A 13,695-nucleotide genomic window follows, 5' to 3' on the forward strand; every position below is an offset into this window, starting at 1 on the left:
AGAAAGAAAAATAGATTAAGTATCACGTATAAACCGTTTTTAATTAATGTTAAATCGTACCTTGTATGAGAGAAGTATTCAACCATTGAATATATTGACTATCAGGGTAAATGATGAGTACTTCATTGCTTATAATTGAGATCGGCAATAATAAAGTTGCTCCAACCGATACAGCGAAGACTGCAGTACAAAGCCAAAGACTAATTTTATGGACAATAGCTTCATCTTCATCAACTGTTGAGTAATCATCACGATCTTTTCGACAGCATTTTACTGTTAATAAGTAACTTGAAATATATAGCAGAAAGTATAGGAGTAGGAATATCTGAAATTAGAACCTTAATTCAATTAACATTCGTAATTTCTGAGTAGATTTCATAGAAACCTAACTGTAGCAGTCGTTTTCATTTCACAACTTTAAAAAAATTCAGCTATTTTCTGAGTTAGCTCGACAAACTGGGTCAAAAAATGTAGTTCGTTCAAAATTTTATGCATTTATACATATACATATATATATATATATATATATATATATATATATATAGGGCATTCCATGCCAAATCCCCGAGGTTTCGGCCCGACCCCCTTCGACTTCGCTGAGAATTTTTTATCATCTTCTACCTGACCATAGACATATTTCGGAATTTTTTCAGATTTTGTTACCCAATCCAAAAAGTTACGAATTTAAAAAAAAAAAATATTTTTTTTTTTTTCAAATTGCTATAACTTTAGCACAAATTGACCATTTTGGCACTTTTTTTTTTTAATTGTAGTTTTCAGAAAAAAATAAAAAAAAAAATTTTAAAAGTCAGGAGATATGAAATATTTTCGTTTTCTCAATAAAACCGTCATTTTTTCGAAATTTGGAACCTTCAATTTTTGTTTTTTTGTCAAAAAAATACAACTACGATAGTATTCAACCCCCCTATTTAGATTTTGTGCCAACCTTTCTTTCTTTTTTCTTTTTTTGATTTTGCGCTAAAATTTTTTTGGATTTTTTTTTAAATCTTAGAAATTGAAAAAAATTGTACAAAAACAATCGTTAAGTGTATTTGCGCAAGTATTGAATTATTTTTAACAGTTTAAAATATCTCATTATCGTATAGTGTTTTCAATTTTTCTCTATTTATTCAGTTTTGTTTTCCCCGCGTGATGATGAGTTTAAAATTTCAAACTTTCAAATAAGAAATTTTTTATCAAGGGAAGAAGGCACGAGAGATAGGGCTCGGAAGGGGAAGAATGAGAAGGAGGAGAGGGGGTAGCATACGTGATGGTTATCGAAAAATCCATTTTGGCTAGGAATTGCGCAAATTCCCTTCTTATCTCTCGTCTATGATGAAAAAGGAGTACCTACGCCAAATTTTAAATGAATCGGTCCAATAGTTTCGGAGATCTGGTGATGAGTCAGTGGTATTTCTCTTATATGTATATAAGTTAGTGTCCCAACAAAATCAAACGTTTTTTTTTTTTCCTTCAATGAATGTTGAGAAATCGACAGAGTTTTTCTAGAACAAAATCCTCTGAAAATATGAGCTCTTGATATTAATATTTAGAGGTAGCGTTTTGCAATTTTTGATTTCTCATTTAAATCACATAGTATAATATTATTTCAAAATTCTGAATTTTGTAACGTGATAACGATCAAGTTTATAGGTAAAACAAGACCTGACCTCATGGGAAATTAAACGCTTTACCAAAAAGGTCTGATTGATATTTTGCGTAAGTCACGCCATTTTTAAGATATCGAGTCTCAAACTTCAAACTGTTAAGAATTATGCTTTATTTTTTTCTTTAACACAAAAAAATAAATTTATATGTATTTATGTATTTTACATTTTTCGTAACTTCTAAATAAGGTAAAGTTATGTAAATACATAGTTGTAAAATGTGACATTAGGCAGGATTTCTTGGATCTGGTTTAGGATGGTTATCTCCATTAAAAACTGCGGGGATATCATTTCATATAGATACTATAAATTTATTTACACTAATCACACTTTGTAAATAATTAATTATTTAGCGGATTATTGTTAAATAAGTGGATAAGTTAAATACAGCGGTGTTAAAAAAGTGAAGCCGTTTGAGACGTGGTTGAAATCAAGCAAGCACTGAAAATAAGCCGTGAATTACTGCACGAACAAACTAAATTATCTCAAACAGATTTAAAATAAATTAAACACAATTTATTTTAATTGATTAGTGATCAAATAAGTAAAAGAAGCTGAAGTTTAGCACTAACGAACTAATAGCAATAAAAATGGCGATGCGTTGCAATCAACGCGTGGTAATGGAAAATGATAAAAATAATACGTCTTCTTTCTGGTCTGTCTCGTGAAGAAACCAGACTGCGCATGTCAGCAGAGCGAGAAGCCAAGCAGTAAATTCGGTCTATCGAATTACTCGCGAGTAGGTCTGTTGACTGAACAGTAGTATTGAAATTTTGAGCACTAAAAAATTAAATGCACGACTTGGAATTATTAAATGATGTATTAATTCCAACTTTTTTGACTTCTTGGACATAATTTTGAAGTCATCCTTTACGAATGATATAATTCATCACTTGTCCTTTCTTGACTTCATTTAAAGTCGTTGACGCCACTTATCATTTCATTAACATGAAAATAATTTGAAATTTGCGTCTGAGAAATGAAGAAAACAAGTTGCAAAAAACAAAAAAAAATTTTTACCAAATTCAAAAATTCATTTTTTTGAGAAAAAAAACCCAGTTCCAAAAATCTCAGAGTCTTTTGAAATGAGTACAAGACATTATACAAAAAAATTCAGCCAAAATTTTAATGTCGATCGTCATTTTTGAGAATGTTCAAAAATTAAAAATTTCACAAATTTTCCATTTTTCGAAATTTTACGCAAAAAAAATTATTTTTTCAATAGCCCCAACTGTCCTCTTCTAAACAAACCAAAGGTCATTCCTGTATCTATAATAGCGTTCGAGATATTACAAGAACAAAGTTGAAAAACTGGAAAAATCGTAAAATATTGAAAGGAAATTTTCCATTTTTTTGTCCTTCTGCAGAATTACATAACATAAAAATAAAAAATTTTTGACCAAAATTTGTCCAAATCGAACGGGGCTGATTCCAATTATTGGTCGTTTTGACATGGAATTACTCATAAGTAAGCACTTTTCGGTGAAAATTAATAAAAATTAGCATTTGACAAATTATTGAATATTTCGGTTATGCATTCTAATGACTATATGTATATTTTATATGCATATTTTCGTCCTTAAGTTAATAATAATAGGTTTTCAATACATTTAAATTGATTTTTTTTGTTTTTACGAAAAAAAGACAAAGCGTCATTCTTAACAGAGTGAAGTTTAAGTATTATTCTTGAGGTTTGATATCGTTGAAATGGCTTGACTTACGCAAAATATCAATCAGACTTTCTTAGTAGAGCATTTAATTTCCCATTAGGTCCGGTTTGGTTTTACCAATAACGTAGCTCGATATCACGTTACAGAATGAGAAATAGAAAATTACAAAACGCCACCTCTAAATGATAATTGTAAGAGCTCATAATTTCGGGAAATCATCTTCTAAAAATACTTTGACGATTTCTTAACGTTTATTAAAAAAAAAAAAAAAATCTGGAAACGGTTGACCCTAAAGGTCATCCCTGCAACTTCCTGCTAATTCCATCTCGAAGCGCTTAAAAGTGCACTGTTATGACATTTTTGAGCTATTCGAGAGTGCATGCGAGAAAACTAGCAAGACGGTGTCTAGCCTAGCAAGAATCATGACGAACACTATGGGACCAAGAACCAAAAAGAGAAGAGCTCTTCTAAAAGCGGTTTACTCGGTACTGCTTTATGGAGCAGAAATATGGGCAGACATATTAAAGCAAAAGACCTACCGACTCTCAGGGTTACCTGCGCCTATCAACCGGTTTTCGAGGCGGCTATCTTTAGTCTTTATTTAGTATAATAAGTGCAATTTTGAGCGCTTAAGTATGAAAAGTTATTGGTTTTACCCCCTTTTGCAAAAATTAAGGTTTAAACAGATCTCGACGTTTGGAAGCCCGAGGAAGCTTCTTTGACTATTTTTACGATGACGTCCGTACGTTTGTATTTATGTGCGCGCGCGCGCGCGTGTGTGTGTGTGTGTGTGTGTGTGTGTGTGTGTGTGTTCAAACTTCTCATAACTTTTGAACGGCTTGACAGATATCATCGTGGTTGACGCTATTTGAAAAGATTTCACAATACTTAGATTTTAAATACAATTTGGGTTGATTCGGACATATAGATTTTGAGAAATCTAAAAAAAACTGCGAAATAAAATTTTTTTGAATGTGGTTTTTTTTTTAATAACTTTTGATCGGCTTGACCGATTGATTCCAAAAACTAATCAGCTTTTAACATCAAAAATACACATCGATGGCCATCAAGCCGATCAAAATCGGTTGAACCGTTAGTGGGTTATCGTTGATAAAAGAAAATCGAAAAAAGTGTTTTTTTGGAATTACGTTGAAATTCTGAGTTCGATCGATTCAAACATGAAGATTTTCAATGAGCCTTAAAAAACTGCATCGAATGCCACTAACTTCGTGAAAATCAGTTCATTCATTCAAAAGTTATTGGGGTTTGAAAACTTAAAAAATAGTGTATTATTAAACTCCTACCAGATTTAGGAGCTTGAAGAGCTCAAAATGATACGAAAATGATAGTTTTGAGTTCTAAAAGTTCAAAAACGTGCTAAGTGTATTTTTGAGCACTTAAGTATGAAATCAACGGAAAGTTACGAAGATGGCCTTTACGGTCAACCGTTTTCTTAGCTTTTTTTTTTTTTTAATTTTATTGTTGGAAAATGTTTATCAGTATGAACTTATGTTTTTAATTTTCACTTTTATAGATAAATAACGAAAAAAAGTGTTATAAACTGCACTCTGATTTGCCAGATAATTTAAAAAATACGTTAAAAGATATTGATGACGATTGCAGTATAAGGTCAACCGCCAAGAAGTATAAGATTCCTAAATCATCTGTTCTCTCAAAATGCACGGTTTTAAAATGCTTTGACGTTATGTTTTATAAATTTGTATTGATTATTCATAAGTTTTCTTAAGATTAATATATTTTATGTTACTTTGAATAAGAAAGCATTACTTGTTAAAAACTAATAATAAAAACACTTTATGATATATTTTGAAAATTCCTATCCGACTTATCACCTTTTCTCTTTAATTTTATCGGGCTTTACTTTTTAGTGAAAAAAATCAATAATTTAATTATTAATTATAAACAATAAATTGAAAATATTGCTCCTAAGAAGTGTCCATCTACTGGTAATGACTGTCTATCTACTGGAGATTTCGTCCATCTACTGGGGTTTTAGTATTTTTCTTACATCTTTCTTTTTTATTAATTATTACAAGGTTTTATGAGGTTTTATTTATTTTTTCCGAGTTAATTATATATTTTTGCATAAATATTGTTGACTTTATCACAACTTATCACAACTTATCTATATATTACTATATCTTTTTTTTTAACAGAACACGAGAGTTTGCTTAACCGTCCAGCTATTGGGGTATTTACTTTACTTTAACAAAAGACCATATCGTCAACATTATAAAATAGTAATATCTTGTGATAAATACTCACGATATTCTCTCGTACAGTATTATGAAATAGTTGTTCTCGTATATCCGTGTCAACTTCCATTTCATCTTTCATTCAATAATTGTTGATCCATTAAGAATATTTGGAATTTCATTCTCGATTTATTAACAAATAAAAATGAAACGAAATTTCATTTATCAATTTCATCGAGAAATAAAAACAATCTTGATGTACATTGATATTATAACATTCTTTAAGGACATCGAAACATGGACTTTTCTCTCCCTCTCTCCCTTTCTCTAGCTAAAGATACTAGAATCAGTAAAATAATAAACAAATTAAAAAAAAACATTTTTTTTTCTCACATGCTATAGAAGAATCTGGTTAAGAGAGTATTCTCGTTTAGAAATTCGAAAAAATCGATTTTTTTTGCATATTGTCATGGTATAACCTTATAAGAATATGTTCCTAAAAAGATATTTTGGAATTTGAATTATTTTCGGAATTACAGCCAACTTTATTTAAGCAACTCCGGCTGCGCGCGAATTTTTCTTGTATTTTTAGCGCGTTTTCTTCGCAATTACTTTTTTACAAACAGTGTGCATGATATCTCTAGTTTTACACAACCGATTCATTTGAAATTTTGCACAGAGTTTCTTTTATACACTATAGTGTCGCACTACGGAGCGTCTTAAAAAAAAAAATATTTATATATGTGTCAAGAATATGTTTCAAGAAGGCGGAAAAACAATGAAAAAAACCAAAAATATTTTTTGAACCACCGCCACTTTGTAAAAATATTTTTTTTCGTTAGAACGAATCGTAGTGCGATAACTAAACCCTTTCTTTTTAAGGATTATGAATTGTGTTCTATTTAAAGTCACTGAAACGATTGATATCCTGCACATCGGGATGTGCCATTTTTTCATCAATCCTCACTTCCCCGGTCTGCTTTTCCGTTAAAATTTGATTTTTTAACTTGCCGATAAGAAAAATTGAGAATTTTTTGAAATTCGGGACGTTATTGGTTTTACCTCGTTTTTCGAAAATCGAGTGTTCAACTAATGTTGCCGTTACAAGGCCCTAGGAAGCTTTGCTGATGGTTTTCACGGTGGTGTCTGTGCAGCTGTATATATATATATATATATATATATATATATAGGGTGGTCCTTATGTTGGGTTTTTTGAAATTTTTTTTCACGATAGTTCAAAATCTATAAAAAAAAAATCATGCCAAGTTATAGCTCTTAATTTTAATATTAACCCGCGTCCCCCGACGGTCAAAGTTTTAAAGGAAAATAACATGGGAAAAGTTATACTTTTACTTTGGAATTTTTTACGTCATAAACTAACCAACAAATCACATCAAAAAATATTTTTTCTAATGCAAAATTTAACGGTCTACAAAAAGGTCTCTTATCATTTTTGATAATTCTAACGGTTTTGAAGTTATTCGAGGTCTAAATTGAAACTATAATCTTTTTCATAGTTTTTTCTGTTTTTTTTGGTCATTTAATAGTTCATAAATCATGAACCGGTTATTCTTTATAATCTCATTGGATTTTTGTGTTTAGAAAATTTTCAAAGTAACTGTAACTTTGGAATAATAGTAACCCCAATTCATTTTTTTAGCCTGAACTGTCGAACATTTTAAAGATTTTTAACTTTTTTTGGATACAAAAGAAATTCGGGACCTATTGTCTCGATTTTTATTGTTATTGGTACAAATATCAACAAACTCCAATTTCAAATTTTGATTTCTGGTTAAAAACATTTTAGAAACCGATCATGCCGCCATCTATTAGATTTTACTTCAATCTCTAACACTAAAATTAATTCTCAGATTACTCATAACCTACATTTATTTCTCAGCTTGATCAAAATCGTTCAATTACTAGTACTGGTGCCTTTTTGATATATAAATAAATTTTTTGAGTTAATTTATCCGATATTTAAGTAATCAGTTAAATATGGAGTTATCACGTTTACGTCAAAACATTTTTTTGATTGGTGATGTTGACGTTCAAATCGTAGGTAACAAATTACCATCGAAATTGCAAGCTTTGAAAGTGTTATTTTTTATACACGTATTTTAAATAATACTATCACAGATAGTGTTGCTGCAGTGATCGATGAAATTATTGTGTTTTGGAAGAAAGCTCGAATTCCCGTTCAAGATGTGCAAAGATGTCGAGATAAATTGAAAAAACTGTATGATGAGTGGCGCATACTTCTTAAACATAGAAATCGGAGTGAAGTTGCTGTGAAAAACAAAATGAATTTTCCTGTTCATTAAAAAAATTATTTGACATCGCACCGTCAAATGTATTTGAAATGGTTGATGAAAATTCCAAAGAATTCTTGAATAATCAGAGATCAGATGAACGAATTGGTTTTATTGCAAATATTAAGACGAAATACGATGACGATGAAATTGGTGTTAAAAAATTAGAGAAACAATTGGATTTCGAAAAACGAAAATTGGAAAGTGAAAAAGAAAAATCATTATTTGGTAAATTATAATAATCAACTTACTCATTGATATTTTATTATTTTATAGTGAAGATATTTTTTGTCTTATCATTATCCTTTTTTGTAGATAAAAACGTTGAACTCTTATCAAGCCAAGGAAGTGCTCAATCAGTCTCTAGTGGAGAAGTATACATTCCAACTACTGCCGGCCAATTTAAATCAAGAAATATAAGAGGAACTCACAATATTCTCAACGAAAGAGTTGTAGCTAGTTTTGACCGTTGTAAAGTAAGCGACAGAGATGCTGTGTTTATAACTACAGCTATTTGTCAGTCGCTTATCGATTTAAAATTATTAGAAGTGGATATTAATTCCATTATTGTCAATCGATCATCTATTCGCCGATGTCGGCTTGCTATGCGAGAATCAAAATCAATAGAAATAAAAAAACATTTCCAAGACTTAAAGTTATCATCTATTGTTGTAGATTGGGATGGAAAATTATTACCTAATTTGTTAAATACAGAAACTGTTCATCGATTGCCTGTAATAATTACTTCAGAAAGTAAAGAAATTATGTTAGGTGTACCAACGAGTGAAGATGGAACTGGAATGGCACAAGCTTCTGTAGTTCATAAGACATTATGTGACTGGGGATTCGACATATCTGTAAAAGCAATATGCTGTGACACTACTCCTTCAAATTTAGGCCTTCGTAATGGTGCTGCTGCATTACTGGAAAAATTGTTAGAAAGAGATTTGTTGTATCTTCCATGTAGGCATCATATATTTGAAATAGTCCTAAGATATGTCTTCGAAGCTGTTTTTCCAAATACTGTTGGTCCTAATGTTCCACTTTTTATCCGATTCCAAAAGCAATGGGGAGATTTAAATAAACTCAGTTACAAAACAGGTTTAGATGATCCGAAAAATGATAATATCTTGACAAATGAAAAAATTGAATCTATTAGAACTTTTGCGACTGAAACTCTTGCATCAAAACTGCCTCGTGATGATTACAAAGAGTTATTAGAGCTTACTTTAGTTTTTATCGGTGTCATCCCCGAAAAATTTAGTTTTCGTAAGCCAGGAGCTTGTCACCATGCACGATGGATGGCAAAAGCTATTTATATATTGAAAATGTACATGCTTCGGGAGCAAGTGTCATTGAAAAAAGGTGAAGATAATAAACTACGGCAAATATGTGTTTTTGTGACAATGGTTTATGTTAAAGCTTGGTTTTCGTCGTCAAATAGTGTCAAAGCTCCGTACAATGATCTACAGTTTATAAAAGAACTCAACAACTTTAAGGCAATCAACAGTAATCTTGCTACTGTGGCAATTAGTAGATTTATGAATCACTTGTGGTATTTATCACCAGAATTAGCAATCATGGCTATTTTTGATGAGGAAGTTTCATAAGAAACAAAATTAAAAATTGTCGCTAAGCTGCGTAAAGAAGAAGAAACAATTGTGATTGATGATATTCCGGAAGAAGACTTGGATTATACTAGTGAAAAATGTAGTGTTAAACGCTTTCAAACTAAGAGCATAACTGAATTATTATATAATGATATTGACTTTTTCGTAACTGCAGAATCGATCAATTTTTTCAATAGATTCGAGTTACAAACAGAATTTTTAAAGATTCATCCTTCTGAATGGGCTCATAATGAACACTATAAAACTGCATTACGATTCGCTAAAAAACTATCGGTTGTGAATGACTGTGCTGAAAGAGGAGTTAAACTAGTGCAAGATTTTTGTAATCGTTATACGAAGGATGAAAAACAAATGCAATACGTGTTACAATTGGTTAAAGATCATCGTCAAATATTTCCTGACGCACTTAAAAAAACTAATGTAAAAACTTCATGAAAGTATCTGTAATTAAAAATAAAAATGGTAATGTTTGTACATTTTCGATTCATTAAAATATTAATAATACACTTCTTTAATTGATTAATACTTTTCACGTAAATTATAGTTCAAAATTATATGCATAAGTAAAAAAAGTAATCTAATATGAATAATAACCCGTCTATGATTGTTGAATTAAATTGACCATTGAATTGTTGAATTATTAAATGACCAGAAAAATCTATGAAAAAGATTATAGTTTCAATTTAGACCTCGAATAACTTCAAAACCGTTAGAATTATCAAAAAATGATAAGAGACCTTTTTTGTAGACCGTTAAATTTTGCATTAGAAAAAATATTTTTTGATGTGATTTGTTGGTTAGTTTATGACGTAAAAAATTCCAAAGTAAAAATATAACTTTTCCCATGTTATTTTCCTTTAAAACTTTGACTGTCGGGGGCGCGGGTTAATATTAAAATTAAGAGCTATAACTTGGCATGATTTTTTTATAGATTTTGAACCGATTTTGAACTATCGTGAAAAAAATTTCAAAAACCCAACATAAGGACCACCCTAATATATATATATATACAGGGTGTCTCTGAAGTGGCGGGAGTAATTGTTGGGGTCGATAGAGAAAAAAATACTGAATCGAAAGTTCCTGAGCCAAAAATTTTTTTGGGCCATAGAATTTGAGTTATGAATTAAAAACGATAGCCAATCAGAAGCGCGCTATTCGAGAAATGAAAATGAGCGGGGAAGTAGAGGAGACGCGAGAGTGAGATGCTGCAATAGCAGCTTACTCGCTCACACAAAGCCGAGCATGAGAGGGGATTGTGACGCTATGAGCCGAGTACGTAAGTGTGAATGAGTGGATGTATGAGGTCGCAAGCGGACGGCTTAATGTATGAGTGTGTGTCCGTGTATCGCAGCATTATTGGAGGCGTTGTAACGCTGAATTAAAGCTAACCGGGTACTCTAAGACAGAGGAAAAATTTTAATTTTTATTTTTATTCGAAAAAATTTAATAAAAAAAAATAAAAAGGCCCAAGATTTAACCAGACCCACAGAAACGGAGAGTAAATTTTTAATTCTCATTTATTTTGCTGGGGATTATTTTCAAATACAAAAAAAAAAAAGGCTAAGATTCAACTGGAATCCAAAAAGAGATGGATGAAAAAATTTTATTTTTATTTTTAATCAGCAAAATTATTTTTCTTTAAAAAAGAGCCCAATCTCGACTGGAGCAAGAAAAATGATTGAAAAATTTTATTATTAATTTTCAATCAACAAAATTATTATAAAAAAATAAATGGGCCCAAGTCTCAACCGGACCCAAACAAACGGATAAAAATTTTTATTACTTACTTAATTTGCTGGAAATTATCTTTAAAAACGAAAAAATGCCCAAGACTCGATCGGATCCAAAAAAATAACAGTACAAAAATTTTTCCTTATTTTCAATCAGCAAAATTGTTTCTTTTAAAAAAGGCCCAATCTCGACTGGAGCAAAAAAATGATTAAAAAATTTTATTATTAATTTTCAATCAACAAAATTATTAAAAAAAAAAAATAGTCCGCAGACTCAACCGGACCCAAACAAACAGATAGATAGTTTTAATTACTTATTTATTTTGATGGGAATTATTTTAAAAACGAAGAAAATCGCCCAAGACTCGACCGGACCAAAAAAAAAAAATAAATTGAAAAATTTTGTTTTCATTTTCAATCAGCCAAATTAATTTCTTTTCGAAACAAGGCCCAATCTCAAACAGACTAAGAGAAACTAATTAAAAAATTTATTTTTTATTATTAATCAAATATTATTTAAAAAAGAAAATAAGCCACAGACTTAACCGGACTTAAACAAACGGATAGAAAATTTTTATTACTTACTTAATTTGCTGGAAATTATCTTTAAAAACGAAAAAATGCCCAAGACTCCATCAGACCGAAAGGGAGATGAATAAAAAAATTTTACTATTCATTTTTAATCATCATAATTAACTTTTTTATAATAAAAGGCTCAATTTCGACCGGACCCAGAAAAATGATCCAAAAATTTTATTTTTTATTGTTGATCATCAAAACTAATTAAAAAAACAAATGAGGCCCTAGACTCAACTGGACCCAAACAAACGGATAAATAATTTTTATTACTTATTTATTTTGCAGGAAATTATTTTTGAAAACGATAAAAATGCCCTAGACTCGACCAGACCCGAAATAAAATAAATTGAAAATCTTTGTTTTTCTATTTTTAATCAGCAAAATTATTTTCCTTTGAAAAAGGGCCTGATCTCGACTGGAGCAAGAAAAAATAATTGAAAAGTTTTATAATGAATTTTTAATCAACAAAATTTTTTAAAAAAGAAAATAGGCCCCAGACTTAACTGGACCCAAACAAACGGAAAGAAAACTTTTATTCCTGTTTTTTTGTTGGGAATTATTTTTCGAAACAAAAAAATTGCCCAAGACTCGACCGGACCCGAAAAAGATAAATCGAAAAATTTTATTTCTAAATATTAATTAACTAAATTATTAAGAAAAAAAAAAATAGACCCAAGACGCAGCAGGACCCAAATAAACGGATAGAAATTTTTTATTACTTGATCACCAAGATTAATTTTCCTTGAAAAGAAAGGCCCAATCTCAAACAGACTTCGAATAACTGATTGAAAAATTTTATTATCAATTATTAATTAACAACATTATTCTTAATAATTTAGTTAATTAATATTTAGAAATAAAATTTTTCGATTTATCTTTTTCGGGTCCGGTCGAGTCTTGGGCAATTTTTTTGTTTCGAAAAATAATTCCCAACAAAAAAACAGGAATAAAAGTTTTCTTTCCGTTTGTTTGGGTCCAGTTAAGTCTGGGGCCTATTTTCTTTTTTTTAAAAAATTTTGTTGATTAAAAATTCATTATAAAACTTTTCAATTATTTTTTCTTGCTCCAGTCGAGATCAGGCCCTTTTTCAAAGGAAAATAATTTTGCTGATTAAAAATAGAAAAACAAAGATTTTCAATTTATTTTATTTCGGGTCTGGTCGAGTCTAGGGCATTTTTATCGTTTTCAAAAATAATTTCCTGCAAAATAAATAAGTAATAAAAATTATTTATCCGTTTGTTTGGGTCCAGTTGAGTCTAGGGCCTCATTTGTTTTTTTAATTAGTTTTGATGATCAACAATAAAAATAAAATTTTTGGATCATTTTTTCTGGGTCCGGTCGAAATTGAGCCTTTTATTATAAAAAAGTTAATTATGATGATTAAAAATGAATAGTAAAATTTTTTTATTCATCTCCCTTTCGGTCTGATGGAGTCTTGGGCATTTTTTTCGTTTTTAAAGATAATTTCCAGCAAATTAAGTAAGTAATAAAAATTTTCTATCCGTTTGTTTAAGTCCGGTTAAGTCTGTGGCTTATTTTCTTTTTTTAAATAATATTTGATTAATAATAAAAAATAAAATTTTTTAATTAGTTTCTCTTAGTCTGTTTGAGATTGGGCCTTGTTTCGAAAAGAAATTAATTTGGCTGATTGAAAATGAAAACAAAATTTTTCAATTTATTTTTTTTTTTTTGGGTCCGGTCGAGTCTTGGGCGATTTTCTTCGTTTTTTAAAATAATTCCCATCAAAATAAATAAGTAATTAAAACTATCTATCTGTTTGTTTGGGTCCGGTTGAGTCTGCGGACTATTTTTTTTTTTAAATAATTTTGTTGATTGAAAATTAATAATAAAATTTTTTAATCATTTTTTTGCTCCAGTCGAGATTGGGCC

At 30.0% G+C, this 13,695-nt stretch overlaps 1 protein-coding gene across 8 annotated transcripts in view; it reads right to left on the reverse strand.

Moving 5' to 3' along the window:
- Lili (LMBR1-like protein lilipod) overlaps nucleotides 1-13,695 on the reverse strand; it is a 184,796-nt gene that overhangs the window by 126,041 nt on the left and 45,060 nt on the right. For all 8 annotated transcript variants that reach the window (XM_074240327.1, XM_074240325.1, XM_074240322.1 and 5 more), the window contains 2 exons: nucleotides 5,624-5,893; nucleotides 61-325 (listed from right to left, as the gene is read on the reverse strand). In XM_074240327.1, coding sequence (XP_074096428.1) covers nucleotides 61-325; nucleotides 5,624-5,695 — 337 coding nt within the window. In that variant the 5' untranslated portion in view covers nucleotides 5,696-5,893. The remainder of the gene's footprint in view (nucleotides 1-60; nucleotides 326-5,623; nucleotides 5,894-13,695) is intronic.

This window comes from Cotesia typhae, unplaced genomic scaffold (genome assembly GCF_013202065.1).
Source record: "Cotesia typhae breed Kobodo isofemale line unplaced genomic scaffold, CoteBio_Ctyphae contig_27, whole genome shotgun sequence".
Taxonomy (NCBI): Eukaryota; Metazoa; Arthropoda; class Insecta; order Hymenoptera; family Braconidae; genus Cotesia; species Cotesia typhae.